At 33.6% G+C, this 16778-nt stretch overlaps 2 protein-coding genes across 2 annotated transcripts; both read left to right on the top strand.

Annotated features, from left to right (window-relative positions):
• The first annotated feature begins 319 nt into the window (after positions 1-319).
• LOC138339457 (uncharacterized mitochondrial protein AtMg00810-like) lies at positions 320-4446 on the top strand. The gene is made up of 3 exons (XM_069291055.1): positions 320-355; positions 1949-2062; positions 3751-4446. Exons 1-3 carry the CDS (start codon positions 320-322, stop codon positions 4444-4446), a joined length of 846 nt encoding a protein of 281 aa, XP_069147156.1.
• Positions 4447-15481: 11035 nt separating this feature from the next.
• Positions 15482-16024, top strand: LOC138339456 (uncharacterized). Its single transcript, XM_069291054.1, has one exon. The coding sequence runs from the start codon at positions 15482-15484 to the stop codon at positions 16022-16024; it is 543 nt and encodes a 180-aa protein (XP_069147155.1).
• Positions 16025-16778: the final 754 nt, after the last annotated feature.

Here is a 16778-nt window from a genome sequence, read left to right as displayed (position 1 = left end):
GAATGAAATGACACTCATGAATGTTTTCCACAGAGAATGAGGACTCACCACTGAATCTGCTAAACTGGACATGGGGAAATTATTTTATGTGTGATTTACATGCTGAGAACCTGAACCTGCACGAGAAGATGTAGCGCACGTATGCGTCAGTACTTCACAGGGATTGAACATGTAGGATAGAGTAAAGTTGAAAGAGAACATAACTGAACAAGCACAAAAGCAAGTATAATAATCTGAACATGATATACCGAATTTCAGAGCTAACTGAATGCAACGGACAATTTATAACATTCTGAAACTAATACTGGATATATGATAAATGGTCAATGCAGAGAGTCTGACTGAATTGTGGAAGGTACTAATAACCGATAATAAAACCACATGAGGTAAATGTGGAGTCTGACGTATACGCCCCATTGAGAGGACCCAATATACCATGCAAGAGGTATAAAGGCATGTTGGCGTGATCATAAACTTATTGCCCACATAGGGGACTCACAACCTACTTAACTAGTAGTTCTGGGACTATTGGGTACGTTAAACCCTAGTCCAACTCGGTATTATGCCTCTCCCAATAAATTTTGTAAATTTACTAATTACGTTTGGTTTCTGTAAATACTAGATAGCTCAAAACTGAACATGCAAACTGAGAAGACAACAGTTAATCTAGTAATTATGCATTTATAACTGAGGCATGTATATTTGAAGTGTCTAAAATATCTGACCTAGCATGTGTAATTCAAGAACTAGAGAAATACAAAGCTAGTGTTCTAAAATTGATGCGATAATTTGATTAATAGAATGATAATCTGATTTGGAACATATATTAAATAAATTCATGAAGTTCTATCTAAGTTCGAGAGACCCTAGGTCTAAGCATAATATGAGAATCAAGAATCTGACTGAAAACTAGGGACCCGTTGGGTGAAAGAAACCCACTAGTGAAATCAAATATATCTGTTGATGAAATTTATGGAAAAATACTTAGGTTTTGGGTTTGGAACTGCTGGAACTTGTTGTGTTCTTGAACAAGGGTTCTTGAGCTTTTCTCCTTTCTTGCTTCTAATTTTCTAATCTTTAATTTAATGATTTGACTTTGATATATTTAAATAATGTTTTTAGGCTTAAACTTACTAAAATATGATGATTTAGGGTAAAAAAATGAAGTAACTTAGGTTTTAAACAAAGTGGGAAAGGTCCAAAAGACCCTTGGGAAAGTTGTTTTCCGACCAATCGACGACCAGGACTGACGGTCCGTCGTCTGACTGACGCCCCATCGTTGGGTCCGTCGACTGTGCCTGTTCGACAGGACTTTACTAAAATGGGAATAACTTTTTTATTCAAAGGTCTAATTTTCGCAAGGTTGGTGGATATGGAAAGATAATTCAATTATCTATCTGTGGATAGATCATGGGACACCTAATTCATTTTGTGCTAAGAGTTATGACTATTTGAAGTTGACCCAACTACATTTTCTCTTAAATTGTTGCTAATTTCCCACCTACGGTCAGACCTACAGACCTTAGGTCCACCTACGGACTGTGCTGGTCATCCATAGCTCTTGTCAAAGAGAGGGTGAAGGGAGTCTTGATCGAATGTCATGGACTACGGACCGTAGTCTAACCTACGCACCGTAAGTCCGTCCATCGACCAACACTTAACAAATTTTTTTCTGGGCTGAGATATTTGGGAGTTTCTGATCCCATCGATGGTTGTGTAGGACGGACCGTGGGTTAGGCTACGGTTCGTCGATGGTCACGTCGATTGCACCTGCAAATTTTTCAAAAAAACTAATTTTTGGTCTATTTTGGCTACGGGGTGTTACAATCACATATACATATTGACAATGGTTTAAATTTACCCATTACAAAGGTTGGGGATATTAACAATTGGTAGATAAAAATTTTGATGTGAATTTTCTTGTAATGATTATTTTGTGTAAGATCAGGTGTCGAGGACGATAATTGCGAAGAGACCTAAAGTTGGACAATTGTTTCCTATACACTTTTCCATTGCTCATGTTCTATCTTTTGCTTGTACTTCTACTTCTAGTAAGACTGAGGTTTGTCATAAGCGCTTAGAACATCCAAATTCTGTTCTGTTGTCTCATTTATCAAATTTTGGTTCATTTGAGAAATAAAAATCAATTTTCAATTGCTTCCATTGTTTTTTCTACTTGTAAATTAGGCAAAAGTAAAGCTCTTCCTTTTTCTAATTTTGGTAGTTGTGCTACCAAGTGTTTTGATGTCATTCACAGTGATGATTGGGGCATTTCACTAATTATTTCACATGATCATTTCAAATACTGTATGACATTTATAGATGATTGTAGTCGGTTTACGTGGGTGTATTTTCTTCGATATAATTTGAGGTATTTCCCATGTTCAAGACATTTTGCCTTACATTGAGACTCAATTTTCTACGTGCATCAAATTATTAAGATATGATTTTGGAGGAGAATATATGTCTTATGAATTCAAAAAATTCTTATTTGACAAAGGAATCATCCAACAACGCTATTTCCCATATACAACACAACAAAATGGAGTTGCTGAACGTAAAATCGCCATCATTTTGATGTCGCTTGTACTTTGTTGATTGAGTCCTTTGTACCATCTAAATATTGGGTGGAAGCTTTATCTACTACTTTCTATTTAATTAATAGATTACCATCTAAAGTTCTAAATCTTGAGTCTCCATATTTTCGTCATTATCACCAAAATCGTTACTATAGTGAGTTTCAGAAATTTGGTTGTGTTTGTTTGGTGCATTTTCTTCCTTCACAACACAAGAAACATTCTTTACAATCTACTAAATGTGATTTTATGGCTCATAGTACTTCACAAAAAGATTTTATTTTCTATGATCCATGTTCTAAAAAACTTCGTATTTCCAAACATGTAGTTTTCTTTGGGAATTAGTATTTCTTTCCTATGATTTTAGATTCATCTTCCGCTTCTCCTATTCTTTCTACTTTTGAGTATTTATCATCTTCTTTTAAGAGGTTCAAACCTGTAATTGTCTATGAATGAAGTCGGCCAAATTTATCCTATCCCGACACTAATGCGCCGCCTCAAACTGTACCACAACAAGAATTTGAGAATTCTTCAAGAGTTGTTCCACTTGAGCCTACTCGACACTTTACAATAGTATCATGTACTCCTAATTGGTATGAATTTTTATATACTTTATCTAACATTTATGTTCGAACTTGTTACTCCCAAGCTTCCAAGCATGACTGTTGGCAGAAAGTTATAGAGGAAGAACTTTTGGATCTTAAAGAAAATGACACATGGGACATTGTTTCATGTCCTTCAAATGTCCTCCCTATAAAAATGTAACTGGGTTTATTCAATCAATGTTCATTATGATGGAACTCTTGATCGATACAAATCTCGATCAGTTGTTCTTGGTACCTTACATGAGTATGGGAAGGACTATGAGGAGACTTTTGCACCCGTTGCAAAAATGACTACGGTGTGAACTATTATTGCGATTGCTGCCTCACAAAACTGATCTCTATATCAAACGGATGTCAAAAATGCTTTTATCCATGGTGATCTCAAAGAAGATATTTATATGAAACCTTCATTTGGTTTGTTCTCATCGCCTACATCAGATGTATGGAAGTTGAAGCGATCTTTGTATGAATTAAAACAAGCTCCAAGAGCTTGGTTTGATAAGTTTTGATCTACTTTGCTACAATTTTCTTTTAATCATAGCAAATATGACTCATCTTTGTTTCTTCAGAGAACATCGACTGGTTGTGTTCTTCTTTTGGTGTGTGTAGATGACATTATTATCACAGGAATCGATTCTTCACAAATCACTAGCCTTCAACAACAGCTTAAATATACTTTTCATATGAAAGATGTTGGTAAACTTACTTATTTTTTGGGTTTGGAAGTTCATAATGTTGCTTTAGGTGTGTTTCTAACCCAACACAAGTACGTTCAAGATCTGATTTCTTTGGATGATCTTCAAGATTACTCCTCTGTAGACACTCCAATGGAATTGAATATGAAGTATCGTTGTGAGGAAGGAGATATTCTTCTTGATCCAACTATGTTTCGACAATTAGTTAGGAGTATAAATTACCTTACTATTACTCTTATCTCTTTTGCAGTTCGACAAGTTAGTCAGTTTATGCAAGCTCCACGTCATCTCCACTTGGTGGTTGTTCATCGCATCATTAGGTATCTTCTACGAACATCTACTTGTGGATTGTTCTTTCCAAGTGGTTCTACTATTTGTCTTTATATTTTTAGTGATTCTGACTGGGCGAGATGTCCTGATACTCGTCCTTCCGTCACTGGTTGGTGTATATTTCTTGGAGGGTCATTGATATCTTTGAAGAGTAAAAAGCAAGATCGTGTGTCAAATTCTTCAACAGAGAATGAATATCGATCCATGTCTACTGCTTGCTCTAAGGTTGTATGGATTTGAGGATTACCTGATAAGATTGGATTTCCACAATCTCATCCCACTCCTCTCCATGCTGATAATGCAAGTGCTATTCAGAAGGCTACTAATCCAGTTTTCATGTGAGGACCAAACATATTGAAGTAGATTGTCAGTATATATGAGAATCTCTAGAAAAAGGAGTCAATACCGTTCTACATGTGTCCAGTGATCTGCAAATAACTGATGCGTTTATAAAATCTATGGCACGACAATGCCATCAGTTTCTAGTAGCCAAATAGAGGCTTCTTGATCCACCGTCATCAATATGATGGGGGATGTAAGCATGATGAAAATCTAAATAATTGAATACATTAATGTAATTAGATAGTTATATAAATTAACATGATCATATAAATTTGTTGCAGAATCAAAGGAATAAATATTGTGATAGAATAGAGGATTTGGAGGAATTGAATAGCAGATTTGTAGAGATAGAATAGTTGATCTTTGGATATAGGAATGACGGATCTTTGGGATGTGTAATCTTTTTATATCTATAATGGAAATACTCTCACTTTTAGAGACAAATTGACACTAACGATACATGTGGAAACCTAGGAAGGAGAAAATTTAATTAAAAGTTATCATAAAAGTAACTCACAAAACAATGCCCAAAACATGGAATATTTGGTTAAGATTATTTTAAAATTAGTAACATTTATTGTGTGAAAGTGAAATTCAACCAATATATAATAACAACAGTCGCCAAAGAAACAATTGATGTAGTACAAAAACGGAAATTGCAAAAGCATAATCACCACATATAGCAAGAAACATACAAAAAAATAATGGTTGGAAATTAAAAAAATGAAACATTCTGCAATATAGTTAAAACAATTTTTATCTAAAAGCATCACCAAATTATTTTTCTTTGATCTGATTACCTCTGCATAATAATGGTCTACATTTTCTTCTTCTATGAGTAGCTAGTAAGTAATTTGGTCTAAGAATTATCGTCTCTTCATTCAACATTATCGGGAAGACCAATTGCCCCATCTCGTTCTCAACCATTAGTACCAAGTGCCTGAAAGCCGGTGAACACTCCTTCACCCAGGGCGGACCCATATGGTGTCCGTCGAGTGCTCGAGCACCCATTAACTTCGTTATGAAATATATATATCTATGTAGAAATCGATAGATATTTGTATAAAATTAACATAGAGCATCCAATGAATAAATCATATAGTTGGCCTAATGGTTCTAGGATGGGTACTTAAGACTCTTTTAGTGTTGTTGTACCAAGGTTTGAATCTCATTGTTAACACATATTTTTTTACAGTTTCACTTCAGAGTGTTATTCTTACAATAACTTGTATTTATAAAGTTAATAAACAGAAAAAGAAACAGAAATAAGATGAAGCAGAATATAGAATACAAGAATTAATCTGAGTCCACAGAAACTACTGTGTGTCCTTAAGAAATTTAATCCCCTCACTGTACCCAAGGTTATGGATTAATTTCTCCCAAGATAAAATGGATTAAACCTGTTAAAGAAATAGCGGTACCTCAAACTTCTTTAACTTCAACGAACTTAAGAAAAGCAACAAGTAACACAGACTCAGTCGATCGACACTTTGATTTTATTTGAGAGAAAAATAAATGCAGAGAAAGAAAAATTTTCAGTGATTAAAAAAACAAAAATTGACTTCCTTTTATAGTCATTTTCAGCAAGGAACATGTCTGTTCAGTGAAATCTGTTCAGACCCATTTTATCCAGAAAGTTGTGTCTTTTGGAAAAAATAATAATTTTTTGAAAAATTGTGTCTGTTAGGAAAATAACTACTTTTTGGAAAGTAACGACTTTTCGAAAAGTAACGACTTTTCAGAAAGAGTAACAACTTTTCGAAATGTTACCGTTACTTGCAAATTTATAAGAAATGACTTTTCATTTGCACTTTGCAAATGACTTTTCATTTTCCCTCCAAAGTAGTTCCCTCACTTTTCATATTCTCTCTTTTCTTTTCCCATTCACACTTGCTAAAACCCAACAATCCCCCACATGAATGGGGAAGACTATTGTTAAAACATATGCATGAAAAAACATGTGTGTCTTGTTGGTAAAGGTTAATCGCATCTGGATAAGTAGGTTTCTCTATAAACTTTCCGTAGTGAACATATATCGGATACACTCGGTCAATCGGTAGATTTGATATCTTTGAACCGTCGAGCTTTGGTGTATACCTAGACAACATATGTCACACAATCAACCCTTGAACTGTTCTTAGTTCTCATTGTTTTGTTCGTTTCAGCCATGAACACATCTTGGATAGTAAGTGGTTAAAGAATTGGCCTTCCGGATTCTCCTTGAAGCGGCTTACACTTCACACTTACATAGGTGATTTCTAAATGTGTTATCCCATAGATACACCATTTGATATTCCTTGTATCAAACTTAGAAACCATTAAAAAGTTCTTATGTCTTTATCCTAGTTACTAAACATTGTCTCATCATGAGAATGGACCATAAAATAATAATAATATTTTATTTTATTTTTCCTTTGACAATGTTGAACCGTCATCAATGACTTTGTTTTATCTCCTTGAACCTAGATCTTGGGATCTCCAGTCTTCTAGGTAGAGTTACCGCCACGATGACTTGTTCTCGGCCAAGTCCCATTCCCGTCGATGATTTCTCAACTCCCTCTCTATTTAGGCCTTTTGTAAGTGGATCCGACACATTATCTTTTGACTTCACATAGTCAATTGTGATAGAGAGTAGTTGTCTCACAGAGTTATGTCTTCGTTTTATGTGACGAGACTTGCCGTTATACATAATGCTTCCAGCCCTTCCCATTGCAGCTTGACTATCACAATATATGCATATAGGGGCCATTGGTTTGGGCCAAAGTGGAATATCTTGTAAGAAATTCCGGAGCCATTCAGCTTCTTCTCCTGCCTTGTCTAAAGCAATGAATTCAGACTCCATTGTAGAGCGAGCTATACATGTTTATTTGGATGATTTCCAAGATATTGCTCCTCCACCAATAGTAAAAACGTATCCACTTGTGGATTTTGTCTCAGTTGACCCAGTAATCCAATTTGCATCACTATATCATTCAAGAACGGCTGGATATCTGTTGTAATTTAAAGCATAGTTTTGAGTGTCATCTAAGTATCCCAAAACTCTCTTCATTACCAACCAAAGATTATGATTAGGATTACTTGTGTATCGACTCAGTTTACTGATAGTGCAAGCTATGTCTGGTCGTGTACAATTCATGACATGCATTAAGCTTCCCAATACGCTAGCATAGTCCAATTGAGACTGACTTTTGCCTTTATTCTTTGCAAGATGAAGATTTACATCAATTGGAGTCTTTGCCCTTTTAAAATTCAAAAATTTGAATTTTTCAAGTATCTTTTGAATATAATGAGTTTGAGACAATGCTAGACCGTTAGGAGTTTTAAGAATTTTAATTCCTAATATCACATCAGCAACTCCTAAATCTTTCATATCAAACTCACTAGCAAGCATACGCTTTGTAGCTTTTATATTAGCAATGTCTTTGCTCATTATAAGCATATCATCTGCATATAGGCATAAAATAACTTCCTGATTTGGAGTATCTTTAATGTAAAAACATTTATCACATTCATTGATCATAAATCCATTTGCCAACATGGTTTGATAAAACTTTGCATGCCATTGTTTTGGTGCTTGTTTTAGCCCATAAAGTTACTTAATAAGTTTGCACACTTTCTTTTCTTTACCAGGAACTACAAAACCCTCAGGTTGTTCTATGTAAATTTCCTCTTCAAGCTCTCTTCATTTAAGAAGGTTGTTTTCACATCCATTTGATGAATTTCAAGACCGTATACTGCAGCTAGTGCAATTAACATCCGTATTGATGTAATCCTAGTCACTGGCGAATATATGTCAAAATAATCAAGACCTTCTTTTTGTCTAAAACCTTTGACAACAAGTCTTGCTTTATATTTGTCAATAGTTCCATCGTCTTTCATCTTCCTTTTAAAGATCCATTTTGAACCCAACGGTTTGTTCCCTGGAGGAAGATCAACCAAATCCCAAGTATGATTGCTTAAGATTGATTCAATTTCACTATTAACAGCCTCTTTCCAAGAGGTTGGGTCGCTAGACAACATTGTTTCCTTGAATGTTTGAGGCTCACTTTCAAGAAGAAATGTTACAAAATCTGATCCAAATGAAGTAGATGTCTTTTGACGTTTACTACGTCTTGGACTTTCTTCATTTTGTTCATTCTCTTTTGGTTCTTCTCTGGGTTGTTTAGATCCCCCACTAGATGACTCAAGTCTAGTTTTATACGGATAGATATGTTCAAAAACTTCAGCACTATCTGATTCCATTACCGTATTATCATGAATATCCGGATGTTCTGACTTCTGAACCAAAAAATGACATGCCTTACTGTTTGTGGCATTTCCAATGAATACATAATCCACAGTCTTAGGTCCTATTTTTACCCTCTTAGGTATAGGAACTTGGACTTTGGCTAGACACCCCCACACTTTGAAATATTTCAAATTGAGTTTTCTACCTTTCCATTTCTCATATGGAATTACATTTGTCTTTGAGTGAGGCACTCTATTAAGTATCTGATTTGCTGTAAGGATAGCTTTCCCGCCAAGTTCTGTGGTAAACCTGAACTTATAAGTAATGCATTCATCATTTCTTTTAAAGTTTGATTTTTTCTTTCTGCAACTCCATTAGACTAAGGAGTGTAGGGAGCAGTAGTTTGATGGATTATTCCATTTTCTAAACATATTTCTGCAAATGGAGATTCATATTCTCCACCTCTATCACTTCTGATCATTTTGATCTTTTTATCTAACTGATTTTTAACTTCAGTTTTATATTGCCTAAATGCATCTATTGCTTCATCCTTACTATTTAGCAAATAGACATAACAATATCTAGTGCAATCGTCAATAAAAGTTATGAAATACTTTTTCCCACCACGTGATGGTGTTGACTTCATGTCACAAATATCAGTGTGAATCAATTCTAAAGGATTTGAATTCCTTTCAACAGATTTATAAGAATGCTTAGCATACTTAGATTCAACACAAATTTGACATTTTGATTTATTGCACTCAAATTTTGGTAAAATATTTAAGTTAATCAGTTTTCGCAAGGTTTTGTTATTAACGTGTCCCAAACGTTCATGCCATAAACATTTAGACTCAAGCAAGTAAGAAGAAGCAAAATCTTTATTCATATCAACTACAATTACATTGAGTTTGAAAAGGCCATAACTAAGGTATCCTTTTCCTACATACATATCATTTTTGCTTACTACTACTTTATCAGAAACAAATACACATTTAAATCCATTCTTGGTCAGAAGTGGAATTGAAACTAAATTCTTTCTCAATTCTGGAACATATGAGACCCTATTCAAAGTCACCACCTTGCCTGATGTCATCTTTAATAGGACTTTGCCAGTTCCTTCCACCTTTGCAACAGCGGAGTTTGCCATAAACAATTTTTCATCTGTAAGTGTTGGAATATATGATGAAAATAATTCTTTGTCGGCACAAACATGGCATGAGGCACCAGAATCTATCCACCATTCTCTTGGATTTCCAACCAAGTTACATTCTGAAAGCATTGCACAGAGATCGTCCATTTCTCCTTTGGATTCAGCCAAGTTTGCTTGATTCTTCTTTTTCTTGTCCTTCTTAGGACCCCGGCATTCATTAGCCCTATGACCATGTTTACCACAATTAAAGCAGTTTCCATTGAATTTCTTCTTAGGAGGATTGCTTTTTGGACTAGATGCTTTCTTTCTTTTCTTTAATTTTGTGGAATCTTATTCAACAAAATTTACTCCAGATATTGCTGAATTACCACGTGACCTCTTTTCTGCAGCCTTATTATCCTCTTCGATTCTCAACCTTACTATGAGATCTTCAACAGTCATCTCCTTGCGTTTGTGTTTCAAGTAGTTTTTAAAGTCATTCCACAATGGAGGTAACTTTTCAATAATTGCAGTCACTTGAAAAGCATCATTCACAATCAATCCTACATTAAAGGTTATGTGAGTAGTAAGGGAAAACTTAATATTTCTAACATAGGCATTAAATAAATTTATACCTTCAGCAAGGAGATCATGGATTATGACCTGCAATTCTTGAACTTGGGTGACGACAGTCTTACTGTCTATCATCTTAAAGTCCAGAAATTTTGCCACAATGAATTTCTTCATTCTGGCATCTTCTGTTTTGTACTTCTTTTCTAAAGCATCCCAGAGTTCTTTTGAGGTTTTTGCATTGTTGTTCACATTGTACAGATTATCTTGCAGACCACTCAAAATATAATTTTTACACAAAAAAATTGAGTGTGTCCATGCTTCTGTTACCAAGAATCGTTCATCAGCCAGTGTTTCATCTGACATAACAGGAACATTCTCATTGATGAACTTCTGCAGACTCAACGTAGTGAGATAGAAGAACATCTTTTGCTGTCATCTCTTAAAGTCGACCCCAGAAAACTTTGCAGGTTTCTCAGCCGGTGCTAAGGCAGCATTTGAACGATTATGTGCAACCGTTGTTGTTGCAGCACAACTGTTCCAGCATTTGTTTGACTTGAATTAGTCATTTTTTTCTGTCACAAATGGCAGATAAATTAAGTATTTAAAATACTAACAGTAAAGAACAAATCTTTACACAAACTGTTTCTGATTTAACGATAAAGTTTTTATGTTCTTTTAATCGTTAATCGAATGAATTTTAAAAATTCAAGCAGAGTAGAAAACCATAAAGGTTTTAATCTCCAGAAACCTCAAATACAGAAACTGTTAAATTTCTTAAGATTGTTATTCTTACAATAACTTGTATTTATAAAGTTAATAAACAGAAACAGAAACAGAAATAAGATGAAGCAGAATATAGAATACAAGAATTAATCCGAGTCCACAGAAACTACTGTGTGTCCTTAAGAAATTTAATCCCCTCACTGTACCCAAGGTTATGGATTAATTTCTCCCAAGATAAAACGGATTAAACCTGTTAAAGAAATAGCGGTACCTCAAACTTCTTTAACTTCAACGAACTTAAGAACAACAACAAGTCACACAGACTCAGTCGATCGACACTTTGATTTTATTTGAGAGAAAAATAAATGCAAAGAAAGAAAAATTTTCAGTGATTAAAAAACAAAAATTGACTTCCGTTTATAGCCATTTTCAGCAAGGAACATGTCTGTTCAGTGAAATCTGTTCAGACCCATTTTATCCAGAAAGTTGTGTCTTTTGGAAAAAATAACAACTTTTCAAAAAATTGTGTCTGTTAGGAAAATAACTACTTTTTAGAAAGTAATGACTTTTCGAAAAGTAACGAATTTTCGGAAAGAGTAACAACTTTTCGGAATGTTATCGTTACCTGCAAATTTATAAGAAATGACTTTTTATTTGCACTTTGCAAATGACTTTTCATTTTTCCTCCAAAGTAGTTCCCTCAGTTTTCATATTCTCTCTTTTCTTTTCTCATTCACACTTGCTAAAACCCAACACAGAGCACCCACAACCTTGAAATCCTAGATCCGCCACTGCCTTCACCTATACCACCAATCAATCCTCCAATCCACAACCTGAGAGAGAAGGTCCTAATAGTAAAAGAAAAATTGATTAGAGTCGGTGAACATAGCTATAATTATCTCAAGTAATGTTATTCATTTTTGAATAATTATTGAAGTCTAGTTTGATAAAATATAAGGTGATAGTTTTTTGTAACTAACCCTCAGTTTCTAGATGAAAGCTTACTCTAAAATGTCTGAAAAAATATTGACTGGATTTATTATCCCATTTAGTTATGCATTGGGATGACTAATTTGAAGTATACCGACATGACATAGTTGAGAAAACAAATATTCTTATATCAAAAAATAGATGTTTCATTATACCTGTTTGTCCATATTAAGTAAAGCGAGAAGATTAGTCTATGGTAAGAGCGGCCTTTAACTGAAACCTAAACCTCGAGAACAGATGCTTGCCAACCCAGCTCTCACTCAAATGACAGTGAATTAATAAACTGTTAAGTATGTTAATGCGTTTCTATTTGCTTTCAAGCTCATCCTTCTTATTGAGTCATAATCTTATGTATCTTAACTCATATCTATGTAGCTAGGTTATATGTATTATGGTTGTCTATGTTAGTGTGCATCCAACTTCATTAACCCATAAAACTAAACTTACAATCAAAGATTATCTATCATAAATCTATTTAACCAGAATATACATCCAAATCTAACATCAAGAGAAATATGAGCCAAATCGATAGGCAAAACAAAATAGAGGGAAAACAGAAATCTAAGTATCAAATCAAAATTGAACATCAAAGAAAATAGAGAGGAAAAGGAAAACCTAAGAAATCAAATAATTGAAGAATAAAACAGAGAATGACGAAGAATAACCTTGAGATTTCCTACACGATTGGAGTAAGATCGAGAATGAAAGTTGTGAAAGAAAAGTAGCTCTTCTCCTGCTTCAAAGGTGGATACATGCATGGATGCCAGACACAGTAAATCAGCTGCTATGTGAAAGATGATAAGCTAAGGCAGCAAGAAATGACAAAAATATCCTTAATGAATTAAAAAAAAATACTTCTAGCAGACAAGTCGATATCCTAACTTTTACACACTCTTCTACTATGGTAGAAAAAGATAAACAAACAATTTTAACTTGTCTTGTATAATAATAATTTTTTCTTTGATTAAAAAATTAAACTAATTTTATTTAATTGATTGTTAATTGAAAACTTAAAAGTATTAGAAACTAATTGTGGCACTGGCACATAGTCTCTATTAAAAAGTATTGAAAATGACAAAATTATTTTAAATATTTCTTTTTTAAAAATGAAAAATTTATATATATTTATATATATGTAATATTTAGATTTCTTAATATTTTAAAAATTATATTGAAAATGGCTAAATTATTTCAAATATTTCTTTTTGAAAAATGAAAAATTGAGAAATTTCAGACTGCTTTCTTTGTGTTTTTTATTATAAATATTTAATTGTTCCTTTAACACTCAAAATTTAATTCTAAACGCGTCTTCAAAAAAGTAACGTTTTCTCTTTAGAAAAGATAAAAAAACAATTTAAACTTGTCATGTAAAACAATAACTTTTTTCTTTAACTAAAAAGTTAAGTTAATTCTATTTACTTGATTGTTAATTGATAACTTAAAATTATAAATTAAGGATTAATTGTGGCGCTAACACGTAGGCGCTATCACCTTTATATATATATATATATATATATATATATATATATATATATATATATATATATATATATATATATATATATATATATATATATATATATATATATATATATATATATATATATATATATATTGCATTGAACTTGCAAATAATCTTTTACTTATATCCATACATTAAAAATAATAGAGAAATAGGTTCTTAAAAAAATATTAGCAATATTCTAACATGAATTTGATTACTTGTCAATATCACATAACTGAAGAAACTCTAATGAATGAATTATTAACGATATGATAAATCATTGGTTCTTTAATCAACATTGAAAGGAAAATAAAGAAGAAAATAAGAATATATATACAAAGGTGTTTCATAATAATAATAAAAAAATGTTGCATAGATTATACAATTGTGATATATGTCTAAGAAGAAAATTCAAAAATTTGTTAAATATTCAAAAAGGAAATTTTGCTTGCACATGAAATTAATTATAACTTTTGAATTTACATAATGAATTTCTTCAATTGATGAGTAAGAAATTTCATATCTATGTAAAAAAACGATAAGATGTAAACTTATACATAGTACTTTTAAGTTATAGAATTTAATATAGAATATCAAAACATGAATTTTGAAAATTGATTAGAATAATTATTTTCAGCATAATAATACATACTATATGTGTATATGTTCAATATAACCGAAGAAAATATCTTTGCAGAATATAAAAATAAAGTTTAAAACGTATACTCAAAAATAAAATTAATATACTAAGCATAAATCAATGAGTGTAAAAAACATGCCAGGATATGTATAAGTAGAACGAAATATAAAGGAAAAAATCGAGTTCACTGAATACACAATGTCCCTTTAAGAAAACTATTCCCTCCAATACAAGAAGTTTAAAAAATTACATCCTCTTAGGATGGAACAATTTTGTTATTTGTAGTTTTGATGATTTGACAAACCTAGGGACCTTGTAAAGGTACCAGTTTCCTAATTGTCTGTTGCAGGGTTCTTGCTTGAGTATTGTAGATGAAACAAACTCAGGGACCTAGTAGAGGTACCAGGCTCTCATGATGAGGAGCCAGTTGATTGCCAGCTGGAGACGGTAAAGAAAGTAGGTGCACACTTCCCGATGGCGTCAGAAAGTGTGACTTTTCCAACCAATGGCAAAGAAGTTTAGGAAAGTGACTTGCTCATATAAAAGGCACTTTCCGAAACATTTTTGTTTGAGTTTTTGCAACTTGATAAAAACTTTTGAAGAACTCTTGCAAAGGCTACTACAAAGCAAAGACAGAATTATTCCAAGAACAACAGCAATATCTGGAGCTTTTCGTCTAGTTGTTTAGGAATACATTCTCTTGTTCTTAATATGTAAACCATTCCTGAATCTATAAAGGATTTGGTGTGTTGTGTTAAAAGTCTAGGTTGTCCAGGTGGGATAGCTTAGTAGGTAGATTGTTTTTCTACTTAGGCTTGTTAAGCAATAGAGGACTATTGCTTAACTGTAAGATTGATAACTCTTTTTTACGTTTGGTGTAATCGTGTTTTACTTTTGCTTTTGAAGATCAGTGAAAACGATTGAAAATACTGTGAGATAGGTCGTGGTTTTACTCCCTTAAGCAAGGAGGTTTCCACGTAAAATCATTGTGTTGATTTTACTGCATTTAACTTTCTGGTATTTTTCTGGAGTGTAGTAAGGGACCTGGTCCATTACTTGTTAAGTGAAAGCTTATATTCTATCAAGTGGTATCAGAGCAGGCACTATCTATTTGGTTAACACCAAGGAAGTGACATTTGCTCTAGAATGGCAGCTCCACTTAACCTGGAAGAAGGTCATTCATCACACAGACCTCCTCGTTTCAATGGAAATTTCTACAGTTGGTGGAAAGTTAGAATGCATGACTACCTCATGGCTGAAGACAGTGAGTTATGGGATATTGTACTAGATGGACCATTTGTTCCAATGATGGAAGAAAAGGATGGAGAGAAGACCATTACTGTTCCAAAGCCTAGGCAGAAATATGATGATGCTGACAGGAAAAAGATTGAAAAAAGTTTCAAAGCTAAAACTCTTCTTGTCTATGGGATAGGACCTGATGAGAACAACAGAGTGTCAGCCTGTGAGTCTGCTAAGGAAATTTGGGACTGCTTGAAAACTGCACATGAAGAAACTGAACAAGTCAAAGAATCTAAGATTGACATGCTTACCTCACGATATGAGAACTTCAAAATGAAGGAAGGAGAAACAATACATGACATGTTCACCAAGTTGTCTTCCATTACAAATGAGCTGCGAAGTCTGGGTGAACCTATAATCATGACCAAACAAGTCAGGAAAGTGCTTTGAATTCTTCCAAAGTCTTGGGAGAGAAAAGTTGATGCCATTACAGAAGCCAAGGACTTGAAGGTGCTGACTATGGATGCTTTGATTGGTAATCTGAAAACACATGAGATGAATCAAAACTATGATTTGTCAAAGAAGGAAGCCAAGAAGGACAAGTCATTGATGCTGAAGTATAAATCAAATGAAGATTCAAGTGATGATGATGATATGGCATATCTCATCAGTAGATTTCAAAAAATTGTGAGGAAAAACAAAATTTATAAAAGAGGAACAAACGGGACTCAAAATGCTGCTCAAGGTGATACTTGCTACAAGTGTGGAAAATCTGGGCACTTCATCAGAGAGTGTCGTTTTCTCAAGAATGAAAACAAGGAACATGAAAAACACAGGAGTGACAAAGAAAATAGAAGGGACCTGGTACTTGGTAACAGAGATCATAAAGCTGCTGCTGATATGGTTGTCAAAAAGGCTCTTGCTGCATGGGGGGCTTCTTCAAGTGATTCAGAAGACCCTGATGAGCCAAAAGATGTGTCCATGGTTGCTGTGCATGAGGAGGAAACTGTCTTCAATGAAATGTTTACTCTCATGGCTCACACAGAAAATGAAGAAGATGACAATCAGGTAACTCTTCTAGATATGAAAAATGTCTTGGATAAATATTCTCTTAAAAAATTGAGAACTTTGGCAAAAGTCATGCTTGATTCTGTGATAGAGTTAACATCTGAAAGAGACACCATGAATGCTGAACTTGAAAGTT

The sequence above is a fragment of the Solanum lycopersicum genome, chromosome 11 (genome assembly GCF_036512215.1).
Source record: "Solanum lycopersicum chromosome 11, SLM_r2.1".
Taxonomy (NCBI): Eukaryota; Viridiplantae; Streptophyta; class Magnoliopsida; order Solanales; family Solanaceae; genus Solanum; species Solanum lycopersicum.
The sequence above is the reverse complement of the archived record's forward strand: the minus strand, read 5'-3'. Positions and strand labels throughout refer to the sequence as shown.